This window comes from Gobius niger (genome assembly GCF_951799975.1).
Source record: "Gobius niger genome assembly, chromosome: 2".
NCBI lineage: Eukaryota > Metazoa > Chordata > Actinopteri > Gobiiformes > Gobiidae > Gobius > Gobius niger.
Window position 1 is genome coordinate 1,480,675 of NC_136853.1, and position 21,227 is coordinate 1,501,901.

The window sequence follows — 21,227 nt, forward strand, 5'->3', positions numbered from 1 at the left end:
TTTTTTAATCACATTTTTGTATTTTTTGTAATTTTTTTGTAATTTTTTGTTAAATTTTTGTAATTTTTTTGTCACATTTTTCTCAATTTTTTGTAATTTTTTTGTCACATTTTTTCTGCAATTTTTTATCATATTTTGCTCTTTTTTTGTCACAGTTTTGTCATTTTTTGTCACATTTTTGTAATTTTTTCGTCCATTTTTTTGTCATTTTTTTATCACATCTTTGTCTTTTTTTGTCAATTTTTTCTAATTTTTTGTTAATTTTTTCCAATTTTTTGGTCAAATTTTTATCAATTTTTTATCATTTTTTTGTCACATTTTGTCACATTTTTTTTAAAAATTTTCTGCAATTTTTAATCATATTTTGGTCATTTTTTTAATCACAATTTTGTCTTTTTTTGTTATTTTTTTGTCGACTGAGAGCTCCTGCTAACCTCTGTCCTGGCTCCGCAGTTACCCCGGCCTCCTGATCGTGCCCCAGAGCGTCCCGGACACCACGCTCTCACGCATCTGCCGCTGTTACCGCCAGAACCGCTTCCCCGTGGTCTGCTGGAGGAACTCCCGCACCAAGGCCGTGCTGCTGCGCTCGGGGGGGCTCCACGCCAAGGGGGTGGTGGGCTTCTTCAAGTCGCCCAACGCCCCGGCAGCAGGTACGACCAGCCCTGTCCATGTGGAGAAGATCTGCTCACGTTCCTCTGTGATGTATGATCATCTCACGTGTCTCTGTGATGATGATCTTCTCACATGTCTCTGTGATGATGATCTTCTCACATGTCTCTGTGATGATGATCTTTTCACGTGTCTCTGTGATGATGATCTTCTCACGTTCTTCTGCTGTGCCCACGTTGCAGTTCCCTCTCAGGCCGACTCCAGCACCAGCCTGGAGCAGGAGAAGTACCTCCAGGCCATCATCAGCTCCATGCCGTCCTACAGCGAGAACAGCGGCAGGAACACGCTGAGCGGCTTCACCTCCGCCCACATGAACACCTCAGGTACAAGGCCGAGATGCACGCTGTCAGGTAGCAGGCTGTCATGTAGCAGGCTGTCATGTAGCAGGCTGTCAGGTAGCAGGCTGTCATGTAGCAGGCTGTCAGGTAGCAGGCTGTCAGGTAGCAGGCTGTCAGGTAGCAGGCTGTCATGTAGCAGGCTGTCAGGTAGCAGGCTGTCAGGTAGCAGGCTGTCATGTAGCAGGCTGTCATGTAGCAGGCTGTCATGTAGCACGCTGTCAGGTAGCAGGCTGTCATGTAGCAGGCTGTCAGGTAGCAGGCTGTCATGTAGCAGGCTGTCATGTAGCAGGCTGTCAGGTAGCAGGCTGTCATGTAGCAGGCTGTCATGTAGCAGGCTGTCATGTAGCACGCTGTCATGTAGCACGCTGTCATGTAGCAGGCTGTCATGTAGCACACTGTCATGTAGAAGACTGTCATGTAGCAGGCTGTCATGTAGCAGGCTGTCATGTAGCAGGCTGTCATGTAGCACGCTGTCATGTAGCACGCTGTCATGTAGCAGGCTGTCATGTAGCAGGCTGTCATGTAGCAGGCTGTCATGTAGCAGGCTGTCATGTAGCAGGCTGTCATGTAGCAGGCTTTCATGTAGCAGGCTGTCATGTAGCACGCTGTCATGTAGCACGCTGTCATGTAGCAGGCTGTCATGTAGCAGGCTGTCATGTAGCACGCTGTCATGTAGCACGCTGTCTTGTAGCAGGCTGTCATGTAGCAGGCTGTCATGTAGCAGGCTGTCATGTAGCACGCTGTCATGTAGCACGCTGTCTTGTAGCAGGCTGTCATGTAGCAGGCTGTCATGTAGCAGGCTGTCATGTAGCAGGCTGTCATGTAGCACGCTGTCATGTAGCTCGCTGTCATGTAGCAGGCTGTCATGTAGCAGGCTGTCATGTAGCACGCTGTCATGTAGCTCGCTGTCTTGTAGCAGGCTGTCATGTAGCAGGCTGTCATGTAGCAGGCTGTCATGTAGCAGGCTGTCATGTAGCAGGCTGTCATGTAGCAGGCTGTCATGTAGCACGCTGTCATGTAGCAGGCTGTCATGTAGCTCGCTGTCATGTAGCAGGCTGTCATGTAGCTCACTGTCATGCAGCACACTGTCATGTAGCAGGCTGTCATGTAGCAGGCTGTCATGTAGCAGGCTGTCATGTAGCACGCTGTCATGTAGCAGGCTGTCATGTAGCTCGCTGTCATGTAGCAGGCTGTCATGTAGCTCACTGTTATGTAGCACACTGTCATGTAGCAGGCTGTCATGTAGCAGGCTGTCATGTAGCAGGCTGTCATGTAGCAGGCTGTCATGTAGCACGCTGTCATGTAGCAGGCTGTCATGTAGCAGGCTGTCATGTAGCAGGCTGTCATGTAGCACGCTGTCATGTAGCACGCTGTCATGTAGCACGCTGTCTTGTAGCAGGCTGTCTTGTAGCAGGCTGTCATGTAGCAGGCTGTCATGTAGCAGGCTGTCATGTAGCACGCTGTCATGTAGCAGGCTGTCATGTAGCACACTGTCATGTAGCAGGCTGTCATGTAGCACGCTGTCATGTAGCACGCTGTCATGTAGCACGCTGTCTTGTAGCAGGCTGTCTTGTAGCAGGCTGTCATGTAGCAGGCTGTCATGTAGCAGGCTGTCATGTAGCACGCTGTCATGTAGCAGGCTGTCATGTAGCTCGCTGTCATGTAGCAGGCTGTCATGTAGCTCACTGTCATGTAGCACACTGTCATGTAGAAGACTGTCATGTAGCAGGCTGTCATGTAGCAGGCTGTCATGTAGCAGGCTGTCATGTAGCAGGCTGTCATGTAGCACGCTGTCATGTAGCACGCTGTCATGTAGCACGCTGTCATGTAGCAGGCTGTCATGTAGCAGGCTGTCATGTAGCAGGCTGTCATGTAGCAGGCTGTCAGGTAGCAGGCTGTCATGTAGCACGCTGTCATGTAGCACACTGTCATGTAGCACGCTGTCATGTAGCAGGCTGTCATGTAGCAGGCTGTCTTGTAGCAGGCTGTCATGTAGCAGGCTGTCATGTAGCAGGCTGTCATGTAGCAGGCTGTCATGTAGCAGGCTGTCATGTAGCAGGCTGTCATGTAGCAGGCTGTCAGGTAGCAGGGTGTCATGTAGCATGCTGTCATGTAGCAGGCTGTCATGTAGCAGGCTGTCATGTAGCACGCTGTCATGTAGCAGACTGTCATGTAGCAGGCTGTCATGTAGCACGCTGTCATATAGCAGACTGTCATGTGGCACACTGTCATGTAGCACGCTGTCATGTAGCAGACTGTCATGTAGCACGCTGTCATGTAGCAGGCTGTCATGTAGCAGGCTGTCATGTAGCAGGCTGTCATGTAGCACGCTGTCATGTAGCACGCTGTCATGTAGCAGGCTGTCATGTAGCAGACTGTCATGTAGCAGGCTGTCATGTAGCAGGCTGTCATGTAGCACGCTGTCTTGTAGCAGGCTGTCATGTAGCAGGCTGTCATGTAGCAGGCTGTCATGTAGCACGCTGTCATGTAGCACGCTGTCATGTAGCAGGCTGTCATGTAGCAGACTGTCATGTAGCAGGCTGTCATGTAGCAGGCTGTCATGTAGCACGCTGTCTTGTAGCAGGCTGTCATGTAGCAGGCTGTCATGTAGCAGGCTGTCATGTAGCAGGCTGTCATGTAGCATGCTGTCTTGTAGCAGGCTGTCATGTAGCAGGCTGTCATGTAGCAGGCTGTCATGTAGCAGGCTGTCATGTAGCAGACTGTCATGTAGCAGGCTGTCATGTAGCAGGCTGTCAGGTAGCAGGCTGTCATGTAGCAGGCTGTCATGTAGCACGCTGTCATGTAGCAGGCTGTCTTGTAGCAGGCTGTCATGTAGCACGCTGTCATGTAGCAGGCTGTCATGTAGCACGCTGTATTGTAGCAGGCTGTCATGTAGCACGCTGTCATGTAGCACGCTGTCTTGTAGCAGGCTGTCATGTAGCACGCTGTCATGTAGCAGGCTGTCATGTAGCAGGCTGTCATGTAGCACGCTGTCATGTAGCACGCTGTCTTGTAGCAGGCTGTCATGTAGCACGCTGTCATGTAGCACGCTGTCTTGTAGCAGGCTGTCATGTAGCAGGCTGTCATGTAGCAAGCTGTCTTGTCGCAGGCTGTCATGTAGCAGGCTGTCATGTAGCAGGCTGTCATGTAGCAGGCTGTCATGTAGCACGCTGTCATGTAGCACGCTGTCTTGTAGCAGGCTGTCATGTAGCACGCTGTCATGTAGCACGCTGTCTTGTAGCAGGCTGTCATGTAGCACGCTGTCATGTAGCATGCTGTCATGTAGCATGCTGTCTTGTAGCAGGTTGTCATGTAGCAGGCTGTCATGTAGCACGCTGTCATGTAGCATGCTGTCTTGTAGCAGGCTGTCAGGTTATATTGAATTCTAATTGGATTCTCCTGGTTTTTAGCTTTACAGTGACACACAGTCCAGATTCACTTACATTTAGGTGTAAAAGTTGTGTTTTTAGGATGTCAAAGCCTGAACTGGTATCGGTTCAGTATCGGATATCTGTCGCCGATCGTATTTCCTTCAGTATCTGAAACGAGCATTAAGCTGTGTGTGTTTTCAGATTTGTCGGATAAGCTGCGGCCACAAAGGTTTGGGGCTCTGCTGAAACAAATGGCATCGGCCAAAGACGACGTCCCGGGGACCTTCAGTCGAGGAGGTGAGAGCGTCAAGTGTGTGTGTTCAAAGGGCTGGGACGCCTCGGGTTCCTCACGTTAGCGGATCACAGGTGGAGCTGCAGAGGCTGAGAACGGAAGGTTATGGTTATGGTTATGGTTATGGTTATGGTTATGGTTAAGGTTAAGGTTAAGGTTAGGTTTAAGGTTAGGGTTAGGTTTGGGGTTAAGGTTAAGGTTAAGGTTAAGGCTATGGCTAAGGCTAAGGCTAAGGCTATGGCTAAGGCTATGGCTATGGCTAAGGTTAAGGCTAAGGCTAAGGCTAAGGCTATGGCTATGGCTATGGCTAAGGCTATGGCTAAGGCTATGGCTAAGGCTAAGGCTAAGGCTAAGGCTAAGGCTAAGGCTATGGCTATGGCTATGGCTAAGGCTAAGGCTAAGGCTAAGGCTAAGGTTAAGGTTAAGGTTAAGGTTAAGGTTAAGGCTAAGGCTAAGGCTAAGGCTAAGGTTAAGGTTATGGTTAAGGCTAAGGCTAAGGCTAAGGCTAAGGCTAGGGTTAAGGTTATGGTTAAGGCTAAGGCTAAGGCTAAGGCTAGGCTTAGGGTTAGGGTTTAGGGTTTAGGGTTTAAGGTTTAGGGTTAAGGTTATGGTTGAGGTTTAGCCGGCGCCCAGCCCTGATAAACCGTGTTGTGCTGTTGTGGATAACCCTCTGTGTGTGTGTGACCTCAGCTCTGGGTCAAAGAGCAAAGGTCATCTCCCTGTCTCAGCCCAAAGTGTCTGCAAAAGGCAAGAGCAGCCCGCGAGGTACGGTCCGCCCTGACCCCGCCCCCTGGTGTCTCTAACCAATCAGACGCTGTCGTCTCCACGGCGGGCGCGGACTAACGGCCCGCTGCTGCTTCCTGCATGGCTCTGTGTGTGTGTTCGGGCTGCACCGGCGGGAAGACACAGAATGAGGATTTTACCTTTAACTATACCAGCTCTTTACACATCCGCCTTTTCACATCATTAATCAACTTCCGTTCTATATCTAAATATTTCACTATGTTATATATTTCAAAAAACACACACACAATGGCTCATTTTACATATAAACAGAGACTTTGGGCAGAATTTTGATGTCATGGAGGTGTGAGGTGGAGGTGTGAGGGGGAGTTCTGAGGTCTGAGGGGGAGGGTACAGGTGAAACCCGGAAAATTAGAATATCGTGAAAAAGTTCATTTATTTCTGTAACTTAAAGCTACACCAAGTAGAATTTTACCCAATAAATAAAATTGAAATACAAAAATTTATTTTATGACCCTGCTAAAACATGACTGTAGCTTTACCGGGAGTGGATGCGTCTCCAGCTCGTCTCCAGCTCGTCTCCATGGAGATGTGAGGAAAGGCTGTAGAATTTGAGATTTAAACAGGTTAGTTTCTCATCCAAGTCCGTTCTTTTATTACACACGGCAGTAACAGCATCTTCTGTGTCATTAGGAGCACGTTTGTAGTCCAAAATGTTACGCAGTGTACCTTTAAAATGTTAAACTAATATATGATACAGACCAGATATTTAGAGAGTTTTATTTGTTTTTTTTTACAAACTGAGCCATAATGATCAAAAATACAACAAATAAAGGCTCTGATTTTGCAGGATGATCATGTCTCACAGTTTGTACAAAACACAAATTCAAAATCCCAGAAGTTCAGAATATTGTGTAAAGGGACTATTACTGTAGCTTAAAGTGTCTCCTTTCATCAGATAATGAATCCAAAACTCCTGCACAGGGTCCTGAGACTTTAAATGTTCTCAGTGGTTCAGTAGAATTCTCCATCATGGGTTCAGACCTGACAGAAGAAAACCATCACTGACAAAAGCCTCAGAAGGTCAGAGCAGGAGCTGGATGTTCTCAAAGTGCTGCATCAAAGCACATTATAGAAAGTGGAAGGAAAAGGTTTGAACCCAGTCTGGAGAGGACTGTCAGGAAAAGGCTGTTCAAAAGTGTGGAGGACCTTCAGGAGGACTGAGTCAGAGCCTCTAGAGCCTCCACACACAGACCTGGACATGGGCTTCACACGTCAGATTCCTCTGGTTGGATTTTCCGAGTTTCACCTGTATGAGCTGGGGGTGGTGGTCCTGGTACACACACACCTGCCCCCCGCCCGGGGCCTCATACACTGTGCAGCCCTTCTGTCTGTCTGATTCCTGTTGTACAGACTTCCTGTCGTGGTGATGTAGACTGTGTAGTGCTTTAGTGCATGGCTTTAGGTGTTTCATGTGGGGGTGTTTCAGTGTTTCTGCTCCGGCCGACTCTGTTTTCCTCTGAGGCCTGGCTGTGCCGTGAAGGTTTGATATGGTAGATGTGATGAACTATTCATTTAAAGGGGGGTATTATGTAAAATTGACTTTTTCAAGCTTTCCATCATGTTATTATGTCATTCCCTCATTAAAAACATGCCTGAAGTGTTGCCTTGGCACATTCACGTATTTCTGAGTAATCTGTAAAAACTCTGATGGCGGCCATTTTAGGGATAGGTTTGCCTGAGTCCTCCTAGGAACGCCCCCACCTCCTGGAGACGCCTCCGAGCTTTGGTCACCAGCCGAGTAACCAACCACTGCTCCTCAGCAGAACCCCCTCCCCACTGATGCCACAGACAGCGTGTGGAGGGGGCGGGTCTAAAGGCTCAGAGGTTCTTAAAGAGACAGAGGCCTATTTCAAGACATTCACTACAGCCATTTTGAGAGAGACATTTTATACAAGGCAGTTATTCTAATTTACTGCATTTACAGACCAACAGAAGGTTTGTCATCATTGTAGTGAGATATAGACTGGTGCTATGGGACTGAAAAAAGCAGAATACCCCCTCTTTAAACATATACAAAATCTACCTTTAGATCTGCTAGAGCGACCTGTAGTTTCTCCCTCACTCACGCAGTTTTCTGTAATCCTGGGTCGTTTCTTCTTCTATCCTCTCCCTTGATTGGTTCCCTACCACGCGTGACCGCTGTGTTTGAAATGAAAGGTGCAGCCGGCCTCTTGTCCGGGCGTGTCGCTGCTGCTGTAGCCCCTGTGCTCCGTGTTTTGCAGGGAAGTGGGGGAGTATCCGCGGCAGTGGCCGGCTCAGCGCCTATAACCCCGACGTGGGCCCTCGGCTGGCGGGGAAAGAGTCTCCTCAGTCCAACGGCGCTCTGTCCGAGGCGCTGTTCCTCCGGCAGCAGAAGGCCTCCCTCTACATCATCGGAGACAAGGCTCAGCTCAAGGTTCGCACACATTCACTTCACATAGTCCTGGTTAGCACTCCGGCCTCACCGCGAGAAGGTCCCGGGCCAGTAAAAGCATGAGAGTCGCACCCACAGCCTCAGTGACCCTCTCAGATTTGGAAGACGTTTATTATCTGAGTTCCTCCACATGTGAAATGAACACATGCCCAATTTACAAACAGGGTGATGTGACCACCTTTCTGCTCGCGGGTGATTTTTGCGTTTGTGAGCACTTTTAAAGAGCTGTAGCTCAGCAATAGAAACATGTGTAAGGCTGAAATGTGGCCTGTGTCATGTCTACTAAACATAGTTCTAAGAACAATCATCAAACATGGGCTAGATTATAAACCTTTGGATTAATAGGCTGCGAAAAATGTCAATCTTTGAATTTTGGAGCTTTTTTTCCCAATATGTCAGTGGCTCTACAAAAGAAGTGTATAAAGTGATCATCTTCATATTGTAGGTTTTAGTTTTTCTTCATCTTCATGTTGTAGGTTTTAGTTTTTCTTCATCTTCATATTGTAGGTTTTAGTTTTTCTTCATCTTCATGTTGTAGGTTTTAGTTTTTCTTCATCTTCATATTGTAGGTTTTAGTTTTTCTTCATCTTCATGTTCTAGGTTTTAGTTTATTGGATCTGATAAAGGGTCTTTGAGTTATAGCTTCACAAAGGTTGGTCCCACTTGGAAAATCTAGTCCAGTCTCGTCTATGCATGATTTGACTACGGAGGTACTTCAAATGTGTTCCTCAGATGGTAATAAATGGTAAATGCTCATATTTATACAGCACCTTTCTACCTGCTTTAGGCACTCAAAGCACTTTACACTCTGACATTTTGGGGAAAAAGATCCAAAATTCAAATATTGCCATATTTCACAGCCTATAAATCCAAACATTTACAATCGAGCACATTTGTGATGATTGTTCCTGGACATATCTTTAGTAAAGGTGCCACAGGCCAGGTTTTAGCTCTGTACTTGTTTCCTTTGCTGAGCTACAGCTCTTTAAAAGTGCTCACAAACGCAAAAATCACCCACGAGCGGAGAAGGTGGTTAAGTTCACGTGTGGTCATTACACTCAAAAAAAGTCCAAATCTGAGAGGGTCACCTGGGATTCTGAGAGTCTGGAATGACTTTTCTCTGCATCATCAGTGACGTCAGCAGCAGGCGGGAAGTAAAGGCTAAACATTTAAACCGGCTTCTGTCCACATGTGGAGTTTGTTGCTGAGAGTCCAGGCAGTTCTGGCCATTTTAGAAATGACTAAGATAACTGACTAAGATAACTTTAAATTATTATTTACCGTGTGTGTGTCTCACTCTGCATCACTCTGTGTGTCTCACTCTGCATCACCCTGTGTGTCTCACTCTGCATCACCCTGTGTCTCGGTCAGGGCGGGCGGCAGGACTCGTTCCAGCAGTGGGACATGGTGTCCATCGAGGTGTGTGACGTGCGGCAGGTGAAGAACAGCTTTAAGAAGCTGATGAAGGCGTGCGTGCCCAGCTGCACCTCCTCCGACCCCAACATGAGCTTCCTGCGCTGCCTGGAGGACTCGGACTGGATGGGCCTGGTACCTTCTGTCTTTCACCTGTCCTGAACCTGGCTGTACCCGAATGTCCACACTGTTCCCTATATAGTGACTATATAGTGACTATATAGTGACTATATAGTGACTATATAGTCACTATATAGTCACTATATAGTCACTATATAGGGAACAGTGTGGACATTCAGATACAGCCCCTGACTGCAGAGGGAGGGGCCTGACTGCAGAGGGAGGGGTCTGACTGTAGAGGGAGGGGCCTGACTGCAGAGGGAGGGGCCTGACTGCAGAGGGAGGGGTCTGACTGCAGAGGGAGGGGCCTGACTGCAGAGGGAGGGGCCTGACTGCAGAGGGAGGGGCCTGACTGCAGAGGGAGGGGCCTGACTGCAGAGGGAGGGGTCTGACTGTAGAGGGAGGGGCCTGACTGCAGAGGGAGGGGCCTGACTGCAGAGGGAGGGGTCTGACTGTAGAGGGAGGGGCCTGACTGCAGAGGGAGGGGCCTGACTGCAGAGGGAGGGGTCTGACTGCAGAGGGAGGGGCCTGACTGCAGAGGGAGGGGCCTGACTGCAGAGGGAGGGGTCTGATTCCTGCGTTCTGTTCTCAGCTCAGCAAAGTGCTGCAGACGTCGGTGCTGGTGTTGGAGCTGCTGGAGTCCGGCTCCTCGGCCATGGTCAGCCTGGAGGACGGATGGGACGTCACCACACAGGTACAGGAGCTACAGGAGATACAGGAGCTACAGGAGCTGCAGATGATGTCAGCAGATGATGTCAGCAGTTAAAGTGTCTTTAGGAGCATATTAGGGAATCATTGATATAGAGTTGATTCCAGTCAGATGATGAACTCTTGCTCCGCTGGTGCCTGGTCAGTTGCTGGGTTTGTGCACATGGAAAAGAGAAGAGGCGATAGAGCACAGCCTTGTGGAGGTCTCGTGTGTGGACACTGTTAAACCCTGACTCTGTCCTGCAGGTGGTGTCCCTGGTGCAGCTGCTCTCCGACCCGTACTACCGCACCCTGGAGGGCTTCCGGCTGCTGCTGGAGAAGGAGTGGATGTCGTTCGGGCACCGCTTCAGTCACCGAGGGGCCCAGACTCTGGCGTCTCAGAGCAGCGGCTTCACGCCCGTCTTCCTGCAGTTCCTGGACTGCGTGCACCAGGTGAGGACGGCGTTTTGTCCAGGTTTAGTTTCCTTTACCTCCCTGACCTCCCTGACCTCCTCTGTCCTCAGATCCACCTCCAGTTCCCCATGGAGTTCGAGTTCAGTCAGTATTACCTCAAGTTTCTGGCCTATCACTACGTCTCCAACCGCTTCAAGACCTTCCTGCTGGACTCGGACGCCGAGCGCATCGAGCTGGGTACGGCGGCGTGGGCGTGGGCGTGTGTGGGCGTGTGTGTGGGCGTGTGTGGGCGTGTGTGTGGGCGTGGGCGTGTGTGGCCGGGTTCATCATGCCTGTTTGTGTTTGGATGCAGGGGTGCTGTACGAGGAGAAGGGCGAGAGGAAGAGCCCTCAGGCCTGTAAGTCCGTGTGGGATCACATCGACCGACTCAACAAGAAAGGCCCCGTGTTCTACAACTTCATGTTCGCGCCGGAGGACGACGAGGTCAGTGCGGGTTCATTCTACATGTTCACTCACACGTGTGTGCGTGTTCATCATGGGACCAGGTTCTAGAGCAGAGGGTCTCCACGGATATATGAAGAAAGGAACACAGATAAACAAAGAATATTCATGTGTCCTTCAGTGTGTGAGGGAGTTCATCTGTCCTTCAGTGTGTGGGGGGTTCATCTGTCCTTCAGTGTGTGGGGGGTTCATCTGTCCTTCAGTGTGTGAGGGAGTTCATCTGTCCTTCAGTGTGTGAGGGGGTTCATCTGTCCTTCAGTGTGTGAGGGAGTTCATCTGTCCTTCAGTGTGTGAGGGGGTTCATCTGTCCTTCAGTGTGTGAGGGGGTTCATGTGTCCTTTAGTGTTTGAGGGGGTTCATGTGTCCTTCAGTGTGTGAGGGGTTCATCTGTCCTTTAGTGTGTGAGGGGGTTCATCTGTCCTTCAGTGTGTGGGGGGGTTCATGTGTCCTTTAGTGTTTGAGGGGGTTCATGTGTCCTTCAGTGTGTGAGGGGGTTCATCTGTCCTTCAGTGTGTGAGGGGGTTCATCTGTCCTTCAGTGTCTGAGGGGGTTCATCTGTCCTTCAGTGTGTGAGGGGGTTCATCTGTCCTTCAGTGTCTGAGGGGGTTCATGTGTCCTTCAGTGTGTGAGGGGGTTCATGTGTCCTTCAGTGTGTGAGGGGGTTCATCTGTCCTTCAGTGTGTGAGGGGGTTCATGTGTCCTTTAGTGTGTGAGGGGGTTCATCTGTCCTTCAGTGTCTGAGGGGGTTCATGTGTCCTTCAGTGTGTGAGGGGGTTCATGTGTCCTTCAGTGTGTGAGGGAGTTCATCTGTCCTTCAGTGTGTGAGGGGGTTCATGTGTCCTTCAGTGTGTGAGGGAGTTCATCTGTCCTTCAGTGTGTGAGGGGGTTCATGTGTCCTTCAGTGTGTGAGGGAGTTCATCTGTCCTTCAGTGTGTGAGGGGGTTCATGTGTCCTTCAGTGTGTGAGGGAGTTCATCTGTCCTTCAGTGTGTGAGGGGGTTCATGTGTCCTTCAGTGTGTGAGGGAGTTCATCTGTCCTTTAGTGTGTGAGGGGGTTCATCTGTCCTTCAGTGTGAGGGAGTTCATGTGTCCTTCAGTGTGTGAGGGGGTTCATCTGTCCTTCAGTGTGTGAGGGGGTTCATGTGTCCTTCAGTGTGTGAGGGGGTTCATCTGTCCTTCAGTGTGTGAGGGGGTTCATGTGTCCTTCAGTGTGTGAGGGGGTTCATGTGTCCTTCAGTGTGTGAGGGAGTTCATCTGTCCTTTAGTGTGTGAGGGGGTTCATGTGTCCTTCAGTGTGTGAGGGGGTTCATCTGTCCTTCAGTGTGTGAGGGGGTTCATCTGTCCTTCAGTGTGAGGGGGTTCATGTGTCCTTCAGTGTGTGAGGGGGTTCATCTGTCCTTCAGTGTGTGAGGGGGTTCATCTGTCCTTCAGTGTGTGAGGGGGTTCATGTGTCCTTTAGTGTGTGAGGGGGTTCATCTGTCCTTTAGTGTGTGAGGGGGTTCATCTGTCCTTCAGTGTGTGAGGGGGTTCATCTGTCCTTCAGTGTGTGAGGGGGTTCATGTGTCCTTTAGTGTTTGAGGGGGTTCATCTGTCCTTCAGTGTCTGAGGGGGTTCATGTGTCCTTTAGTGTTTGAGGGGGTTCATGTGTCCTTCAGTGTGTGAGGGGGTTCATCTGTCCTTCAGTGTCTGAGGGGGTTCATGTGTCCTTTAGTGTTTGAGGGGGTTCATCTGTCCTTCAGTGTGTGAGGGGGTTCATCTGTCCTTCAGTGTGTGAGGGGGTTCATCTGTCCTTCAGTGTCTGAGGGGGTTCATGTGTCCTTTAGTGTTTGAGGGGGTTCATCTGTCCTTCAGTGTCTGAGGGGGTTCATGTGTCCTTTAGTGTTTGAGGGGGTTCATCTGTCCTTCAGTGTGAGGGGGTTCATCTGTCCTTCAGTGTGTGAGGGGGTTCATCTGTCCTTTAGTGTGTGAGGGGGTTCATCTGTCCTTTAGTGTGTGAGGGGGTTCATCTGTCCTTTAGTGTGTGAGGGAGTTCATCTGTCCTTCAGTGTGTGAGGGGGTTCATCTGTCCTTCAGTGTGTGAGGGGGTTCATCTGTCCTTCAGTTTGTGAGGGGTTCATGTGTCCTTCAGTGTGTGAGGGGGTTCATGTGTCCTTCAGTGTGTGAGGGGGTTCATCTGTCCTGCAGTGTGTGAGGGGGTTCATGTGTCCTTCAGTGTGTGAGGGGGTTCATGTGTCCTTCAGTGTGTGAGGGGGTTCATGTGTCCTTCAGTGTGTGGGGGGTTCATGTGTCCTTCAGTGTGTGAGGGGGTTCATCTGTCCTTCAGTGTGTGAGGGGTTCATCTGTCCTTCAGTGTGAGGGGGTTCATCTGTCCTTCAGTGTGTGAGGGGGTTCATCTGTCCTTCAGTGTGTGAGGGAGTTCATCTGTCCTTCAGTGTGTGAGGGGGTTCATCTGTCCTTCAGTGTGTGAGGAGGTTCATCTGTCCTTCAGTGTGTGAGGGAGTTCATCTGTCCTTCAGTGTGTGAGGGAGTTCATCTGTCCTTCAGTGTGTGAGGGGGTTCATCTGTCCTTCAGTGTGTGAGGGGGTTCATCTGTCCTTCAGTGTGTGAGGGGGTTCATCTGTCCTTCAGTGTGTGAGGGAGTTCATGTGTCCTTCAGTGTGTGAGGGGGTTCATCTGTCCTTCAGTGTGTGTGGGGGTTCATCTGTCCTTCAGTGTGAGAGGGTTCATCTGTCCTTCAGTGTGTGTGGGAGTTCATCTGTCCTTCAGTGTGTGAGGGGGTTCATCTGTCCTTCAGTGTGTGAGGGGGTTCATCTGTCTGTCAGTGTGTGAGGGGGTTCATCTGTCCTTCAGTGTGTGAGGGGGTTCATCTGTCCTTCAGTGTGTGTGGGAGTTCATCTGTCCTTCAGTGTGTGAGGGGGTTCATCTGTCCTTCAGTGTGTGAGGGGGTTCATCTGTCCTTCAGTGTGTGAGGGGGTTCATCTGTCCTTCAGTGTGTGAGGGGGTTCATCTGTCCTTCAGTGTGTGAGGGGGTTCATCTGTCCTTCAGTGTGTGAGGGGGTTCATCTGTCCTTCAGTGTGTGAGGGGGTTCATCTGTCCTTCAGTGTGTGTGGGGGTTCATCTGTCCTTCAGTGTGTGAGGAGGTTCATCTGTCCTTCAGTGTGTGAGGGGGTTCATCTGTCCTTCAGTGTGTGAGGGGGTTCATCTGTCCTTTAGTGTGTGAGGAGGTTCATCTGTCCTTCAGTGTGTGAGGGAGTTCATCTGTCCTTCAGTGTGTGAGGGTTCATCTGTCCTTCAGTGTGAGGGGGTTCATCTGTCCTTCAGTGTGTGAGGGGGTTCATCTGTCCTTCAGTGTGTGAGGGGGTTCATCTGTCCTTCAGTGTGTGAGGGGGTTCATCTGTCCTTCAGTGTGTGAGGGGGTTCATCTGTCCTTCAGTGTGTGAGGGGGTTCATCTGTCCTTCAGTGTGTGAGGGGGTTCATCTGTCCTTCAGTGTGTGAGGGGGTTCATGTGTCCTTTAGTGTTTGAGGGGGTTCATGTGTCCTTCAGTGTGTGAGGGGGTTCATCTGTCCTTCAGTGTGTGAGGGAGTTCATCTGTCCTTCAGTGTGTGAGGGGGTTCATCTGTCCTTCAGTGTGTGAGGGGGTTCATCTGTCCTTCAGTGTGTGAGGGGGTTCATCTGTCCTTCAGTGTGTGGGGGTTCATCTGTCCTTCAGTGTGTGAGGGGGTTCATCTGTCCTTCAGTGTGTGAGGGGGTTCATCTGTCCTTCAGTGTGTGAGGGGGTTCATCTGTCCTTCAGTGTGTGAGGGGGTTCATCTGTCCTTCAGTGTGTGAGGGGGTTCATCTGTCCTTCAGTGTGTGAGGGGGTTCATCTGTCCTTCAGTGTGTGAGGGGGTTCATCTGTCCTTCAGTGTGTGAGGGGGTTCATCTGTCCTTCAGTGTGTGAGGGAGTTCATCTGTCCTTCAGTGTGTGAGGGGGTTCATCTGTCCTTCAGTGTGTGAGGGGGTTCATCTGTCCTTCAGTGTGTGAGGGGGTTCATCTGTCCTTCAGTGTGTGAGGGGGTTCATGTGTCCTTCAGTGTGTGAGGGGGTTCATCTGTCCTTCAGTGTGAGGGGGTTCATCTGTCCTTCAGTGTGTGAGGGGGTTCATCTGTCCTTCAGTGTGTGAGGGGGTTCATCTGTCCTTCAGTGTGTGAGGGGGTTCATCTGTCCTTCAGTGTGTGGGGGGGTTCATCTGTCCTTCAGTGTGTGTGGGGGTTCATGTGTCCTTCAGTGTGTGAGGGGGTTCATGTGTCCTTCAGTGTGTGAGGAGGTTCATCTGTCCTTCTGTGTGTGAGGGGGTTCATGTGTCCTTCAGTGTGTGAGGGGGTTCATCTGTCCTTCAGTGTGTGAGGGGGTTCATCTGTCCTTCAGTGTGTGAGGGGGTTCATCTGTCCTTCAGTGTGTGAGGGGGTTCATCTGTCCTTCAGTATGTGAGGGGGTTCATCTGTCCTTCAGTGTGTGAGGGGGTTCATCTGTCCTTCAGTGTGTGAGGGGGTTCATCTGTCCTTCAGTGTGTGAGGAGGTTCATCTGTCCTTCAGTGTGTGAGGGGGTTCATCTGTCCTTCAGTGTGTGAGGGGGTTCATCTGTCCTTCAGTGTGTGAGGGAGTTCATGTGTCCTTCAGTGTGAGAGGAGGTTCATCTGTCCTTCAGTGTGTGAGGGGGTTCATCTGTCCTTCAGTGTGTGAGGGGGTTCATCTGTCCTTCAGTGTGTGAGGGGGTTCATCTGTCCTTCAGTGTGAGAGGAGGTTCATCTGTCCTTCAGTGTGTGTGGGGGTTCATCTGTCCTTCAGTGTGTGAGGGGGTTCATCTGTCCTTCAGTGTGAGAGGAGGTTCATCTGTCCTTCAGTGTGTGTGGGGGTTCATCTGTCCTTCAGTGTGTGAGGGGGTTCATCTGTCCTTCAGTGTGTGAGGGGGTTCATCTGTCCTTCAGTGTGTGGGGGGGTTCATCTGTCCTTCAGTGTGTGAGGGGGTTCATCTGTCCTTCAGTGTGTGAGGGGGTTCATCTGTCCTTCAGTGTGTGAGGGGGTTCATCTGTCCTTCAGTGTGTGAGGGGGTTCATCTGTCCTTCAGTGTGTGAGGGGGTTCATCTGTCCTTCAGTGTGAGAGGAGGTTCATCTGTCCTTCAGTGTGTGAGGGGGTTCATCTGTCCTTCAGTGTGTGGGGGGGTTCATCTGTCCTTCAGTGTGTGAGGGGGTTCATCTGTCCTTCAGTGTGTGAGGGGGTTCATCTGTCCTTCAGTGTGTGAGGGGGTTCATCTGTCCTTCAGTGTGTGAGGGGGTTCATCTGTCCTTCAGTGTGTGAGGGGGTTCATCTGTCCTTCAGTGTGTGAGGAGGTTCATCTGTCCTTCAGTGTGTGAGGGGGTTCATGTGTCCTTCAGTGTGTGAGGGGGTTCATCTGTCCTTCAGTGTGAGGGGGTTCATGTGTCCTTCAGTGTGTGAGGGGGTTCATCTGTCCTTCAGTGTGTGAGGGGTTCATCTGTCCTTCAGTGTGTGAGGGGTTCATCTGTCCTTCAGTGTGTGAGGGGGTTCATCTGTCCTTCAGTGTGTGAGGGGGTTCATCTGTCCTTCAGTGTGAGGGGTTCATCTGTCCTTCAGTGTGTGAGGGGGTTCATCTGTCCTTCAGTGTGAGGGAGTTCATCTGTCCTTCAGTGTGAGGGAGTTCATCTGTCCTTCAGTGTGAGGGGGTTCATCTGTCCTTCAGTGTGTGAGGGGGTTCATCTGTCCTTCAGTGTGAGGGGTTCATCTGTCCTTCAGTGTGTGAGGGGTTCATCTGTCCTTCAGTGTGTGAGGGGGTTCATCTGTCCTTCAGTGTGTGAGGGGGTTCATCTGTCCTTCAGTGTGAGGGGGTTCATCTGTCCTTCAGTGTGTGAGGGGGTTCATCTGTCCTTCAGTGTGTGAGGGGGTTCATCTGTCCTTCAGTGTGTGAGGGGGTTCATCTGTCCTTCAGTGTGAGGGAGTTCATCTGTCCTTCAGTGTGTGAGGGGGTTCATCTGTCCTTCAGTGTGAGGGGGTTCATCTGTCCTTCAGTGTGTGAGGGGGTTCATCTGTCCTTCAGTGTGAGGAGGTTCATCTGTCCTTCAGTGTGAGGAGGTTCATCTGTCCTTCAGTGTGTGAGGGAGTTCATCTGTCCTTCAGTGTGTGAGGGAGTTCATCTGTCCTTCAGTGTGAGGGGGTTCATCTGTCCTTCAGTGTGTGAGGGGGTTCATCTGTCCTTCAGTGTGTGAGGGAGTTCATCTGTCCTTCAGTGTGTGAGGGGGTTCATCTGTCCTTCAGTGTGTGAGGAGGTTCATCTGTCCTTCAGTGTGTGAGGGGGTTCATGTGTCCTTCAGTGTGTGAGGGGGTTCATGTGTCCTTCAGTGTGTGAGGGGGTTCATCTGTCTGTCAGTGTGTGAGGGGGTTCATCTGTCCTTCAGTGTGTGAGGGGGTTCATCTGTCCTTCAGTGTGAGGGGGTTCATCTGTCCTTCAGTGTGTGAGGGGGTTCATCTGTCCTTCAGTGTGTGAGGGAGTTCATCTGTCCTTCAGTGTGTGAGGGAGTTCATCTGTCCTTCAGTGTGTGAGGGGGTTCATCTGTCCTTCAGTGTGAGGAGGTTCATCTGTCCTTCAGTGTGTGAGGGGGTTCATGTGTCCTTCAGTGTGTGAGGGGGTTCATGTGTCCTTCAGTGTGTGAGGGGGTTCATCTGTCTGTCAGTGTGTGAGGGGGTTCATCTGTCCTTCAGTGTGTGAGGGGGTTCATCTGTCCTTCAGTGTGTGAGGGGGTTCATCTGTCCTTCAGTGTGTGAGGGGGTTCATCTGTCCTTCAGTGTGAGGAGGTTCATCTGTCCTTCAGTGTGTGAGGGGGTTCATGTGTCCTTCAGTGTGTGAGGGGGTTCATGTTTCCTTCAGTGTGTGAGGGGGTTCATCTGTCCTTCAGTGTGTGAGGGAGTTCATCTGTCCTTCAGTGTGTGAGGGAGTTCATCTGTCCTTCAGTGTGTGAGGGGGTTCATCTGTCCTTCAGTGTGTGAGGGGGTTCATCTGTCCTTCAGTGTGAGGGGGTTCATGTGTCCTTCAGTGTGTGAGGGGGTTCATCTGTCTGTCAGTGTGTGAGGGGGTTCATCTGTCCTTCAGTGTGTGAGGGGGTTCATCTGTCCTTCAGTGTGTGAGGGGGTTCATCTGTCCTTCAGTGTGTGAGGGGGTTCATCTGTCCTTCAGTGTGTGAGGGGGTTCATCTGTCCTTCAGTGTGTGAGGGGGTTCATCTGTCCTTCAGTGTGTGAGGGGGTTCATCTGTCCTTCAGTGTGTGAGGGAGTTCATCTGTCCTTCAGTGTGTGAGGGGGTTCATCTGTCCTTCAGTGTGTGGGGGGGTTCATCTGTCCTTCAGTGTGTGAGGGGGTTCATCTGTCCTTCAGTGTGAGGGAGTTCATCTCTTTAATGTCGGGCTCTCTGTCCCGTAGGTGCTGCGTCCGTACTCCAACATCTCCAACCTCCGGGTGTGGGACTTCTACACGGAGGAGACGCTGTCCGAGGGCCCGCCGTACGACTGGGAGCTGCGGCCCTCCAGACCCGAGAAGATCCCGGAGGAGGGGGGCCCCGACAAGGCCGAGACCGGCCCCAAGTCGCAGCGGCGCGTGGCCTGGCCCTGCTACGACCAGCTGAGCAAAGTGCTGCCCGACGCCATCAGCAAACTGCTCCACGACCTGCAGAGCCTGGAGGCCGAGCTGGGACAGAGCCCGGAGCGATGGAGGGAGACCTGGGACAAGCTGAAGGCCACGGCCCAGAGGCAGGAGGCCAGGCTGGAGAGCAAGGTGAGGAGGGGGGAGACCTGGGACAAGCTGAAGGCCACGGCCCAGAGGCAGGAGGCCAGGCTGGAGAGCAAGGTGAGGAGGGGGGAGACCTGGGACAAGCTGAAGGCCACGGCCCAGAGGCAGGAGGCCAGGCTGGAGAGCAAGGTGAGGAGGGGGGAGACATGGAACAAGCTGAAGGCCACGGCCCAGAGGCAGGAGGCCAGGCTGGAGAGCAAGGTGAGGAGGGAGGGAGACCTGGGACAAGCTGAAGGCCCAGAGGCAGGAGGCCAGGCTGGAGAGCAAGGTGAGGAGGGAGACCTGGGACAAGCTGAAGGCCACGGCCCAGAGGCAGCACCGGTTATTCAGAGCTACAGTATTTTCTTGACAAAAGAATCAATAAACCCTGGACTATGTTTTTCTGTTGCCAAAGGTTGTTTCGTGAACTGACCCTCCCTCAGTCACATGACCGCTGCAGTGTGTGTCTCTCCTTAAACATGTGCCGCTGGTTAAACACGCGTGTGCTCTGTGTCTCCTCTGCAGCCGTCCTTCTCCAGCTCCCTGCTCATGTCGTCCAACCTGTCCCACCAGCGGCGCTCGCAGCCCGTGTACCTCCAGGACAGCCCCTCCTCCCTCACCCTGGGCCTGGACTGTGAGGCCAGCGCCACCTCCACGCCCGCCCCGGGACGGCAGAGCACCAGCACGCTCTACAGCCAGTTCCAGAGCAGCGAGAGCGAGAACAGGTGACACTTTACACCACGTTCAGATCATTCTGCAGAGGGAACTTCAGGCTCTTTGAACCACAGTCTCAGACTCTGAGAGCAGGGGTGTCAAACTCACTTTGGGTCGCGGGCCGAAATCCAGCTCCCACGGCGGGTCATGGGCCACATATAACAGAGGAAATGTTTCCAATAAATGAATAATAATAAGCTGTGATTTGATAAAAGCCCCAACTTGACCATAGCTTCATTAATGACACCGGCTCACACTTGTATTGCACTTTACAAGCCTGTGTCACAAGTCCTGAACGTGCAGTCGTCATTATTCATTCACTTGGTGGTGGTAAACTGTTATTGAAGCCACAGCCGCCCTGGGGCAGACTGTCCATTTACCACATGGCTATATAATGTGTTGTTCATATCCTGAGCTCTTATTATGTCAGTGCCCTCTGCTGGACACGTGTGGAACTGTAGCCTTTTTTTTTTAATTTAATGCCCCCTAGTGGCTAGAATGAGCATTCTGGTTATTCTTTAAAAATTCATAACTCTGCACAGGAATGGGCTGAGACTCTGGAATTTATGCTCTACAGGGCAGGGCCGGATTAAATCATCTGTGTATGTTTGACACCCCTGCCTGAGATGATGAGTGTCAGTTAATAAACCCAGTTAATAAAAAACTACTGAAAAAGGACGTTCCACATTATTAACCCCTTAACTCCCGCCTGAACCGAGAGGATCTTTTTCCTCACGTCATCAGATTTTTTTTTCATCCATTTTTTGCCACTTTTTCATCAATGTTTCCGTCTCAGTTTTGTTGTTATTTTCACAGCTTTTTTCCAGAAGCTTTTGGATTGGGGTAAAGCCAAACTGGAGAAAATGTGCTCGGTTCAGGCGGGAGTTAAGGGGTTAATAAGACCAACATTTTTAAGCAATATGGGAAAGAAAAAGGATCTCTCTGCTGATGAAAAGTGTGAAATAGTTGAATGTCTTGGTCTAGGTATGAAAACCTTCGATATTTCATGAAAGATGAAGCGTAATCATCGAACTGATAAGAGATTTGTGGATGATTCAGACACACTCCGGTTTGTGCAGATAATGGCACAATGAGGACGGTTTCTGCCAGACAAATACATCAGATTAAGAGAACAGCAGCTACAAAGCAGCAGACAGGTATTTGAAGCTGCTGGTGCCTCTGGAGTCTCCTGAACATGAAGGTGTAGGACCCTCCAGAGGCTGCAGTTGTGCATAAACCTTCTATCCGGCCTCCCCTAAACTGTTAATTGAAGCTGAAGCAGAAACGTCTGCAGTGGCTCAGAAATACATGAGACTCATTTTCAAACAGTCTTGTTCACTGATGAGGCCGTGTAGCCCTGGATGGTCAGATGGATGGAGGAGTGGATGGTTTGGTGAATGGCCACAATGTCCCAACAAGGCTGTGACGTCAGTAAGGAGGGGGCGGAGTCAGAATCATGGGGAGCTGGTCGGCCCCTTTAGGATCCCTGAAGGTTGAGTTTCTGACTTTGTTCTATGGTAAGAAGAATGGACCATGTCATGCTGTACGTATTTCCTTCACTGCAGCCGTCTCTGCTCCCGCTAACTTTAGCTAAAGCTAACCGCAGCAGCTCAAAAACACACCTGTGGAGGTGTTCACTTAGCTTTCGGTGTTTAAAGTCGTGTTTTTAAAAAC

At 50.8% G+C, this 21,227-nt stretch overlaps 1 protein-coding gene across 3 annotated transcripts in view; it reads left to right on the plus strand.

Annotated features, from left to right (window-relative positions):
• The window catches only part of sbf1 (SET binding factor 1), an 82,331-nt gene that overhangs the window by 58,786 nt on the left and 2,318 nt on the right, over nucleotides 1-21,227 (plus strand). For 2 of the 3 annotated variants that reach the window (XM_079582864.1, XM_079582865.1), the window contains 12 exons: nucleotides 454-650; nucleotides 852-992; nucleotides 4,580-4,675; nucleotides 5,361-5,435; nucleotides 7,700-7,872; nucleotides 9,262-9,438; nucleotides 10,016-10,117; nucleotides 10,378-10,563; nucleotides 10,635-10,761; nucleotides 10,877-11,007; nucleotides 18,495-18,845; nucleotides 19,365-19,564. In XM_079582864.1, coding sequence (XP_079438990.1) covers nucleotides 454-650; nucleotides 852-992; nucleotides 4,580-4,675; nucleotides 5,361-5,435; nucleotides 7,700-7,872; nucleotides 9,262-9,438; nucleotides 10,016-10,117; nucleotides 10,378-10,563; nucleotides 10,635-10,761; nucleotides 10,877-11,007; nucleotides 18,495-18,845; nucleotides 19,365-19,564 — 1,956 coding nt within the window. The remainder of the gene's footprint in view (nucleotides 1-453; nucleotides 651-851; nucleotides 993-4,579; nucleotides 4,676-5,360; nucleotides 5,436-7,699; nucleotides 7,873-9,261; nucleotides 9,439-10,015; nucleotides 10,118-10,377; nucleotides 10,564-10,634; nucleotides 10,762-10,876; nucleotides 11,008-18,494; nucleotides 18,846-19,364; nucleotides 19,565-21,227) is intronic. The other variant, XM_079582866.1, reaches the window with a different exon arrangement.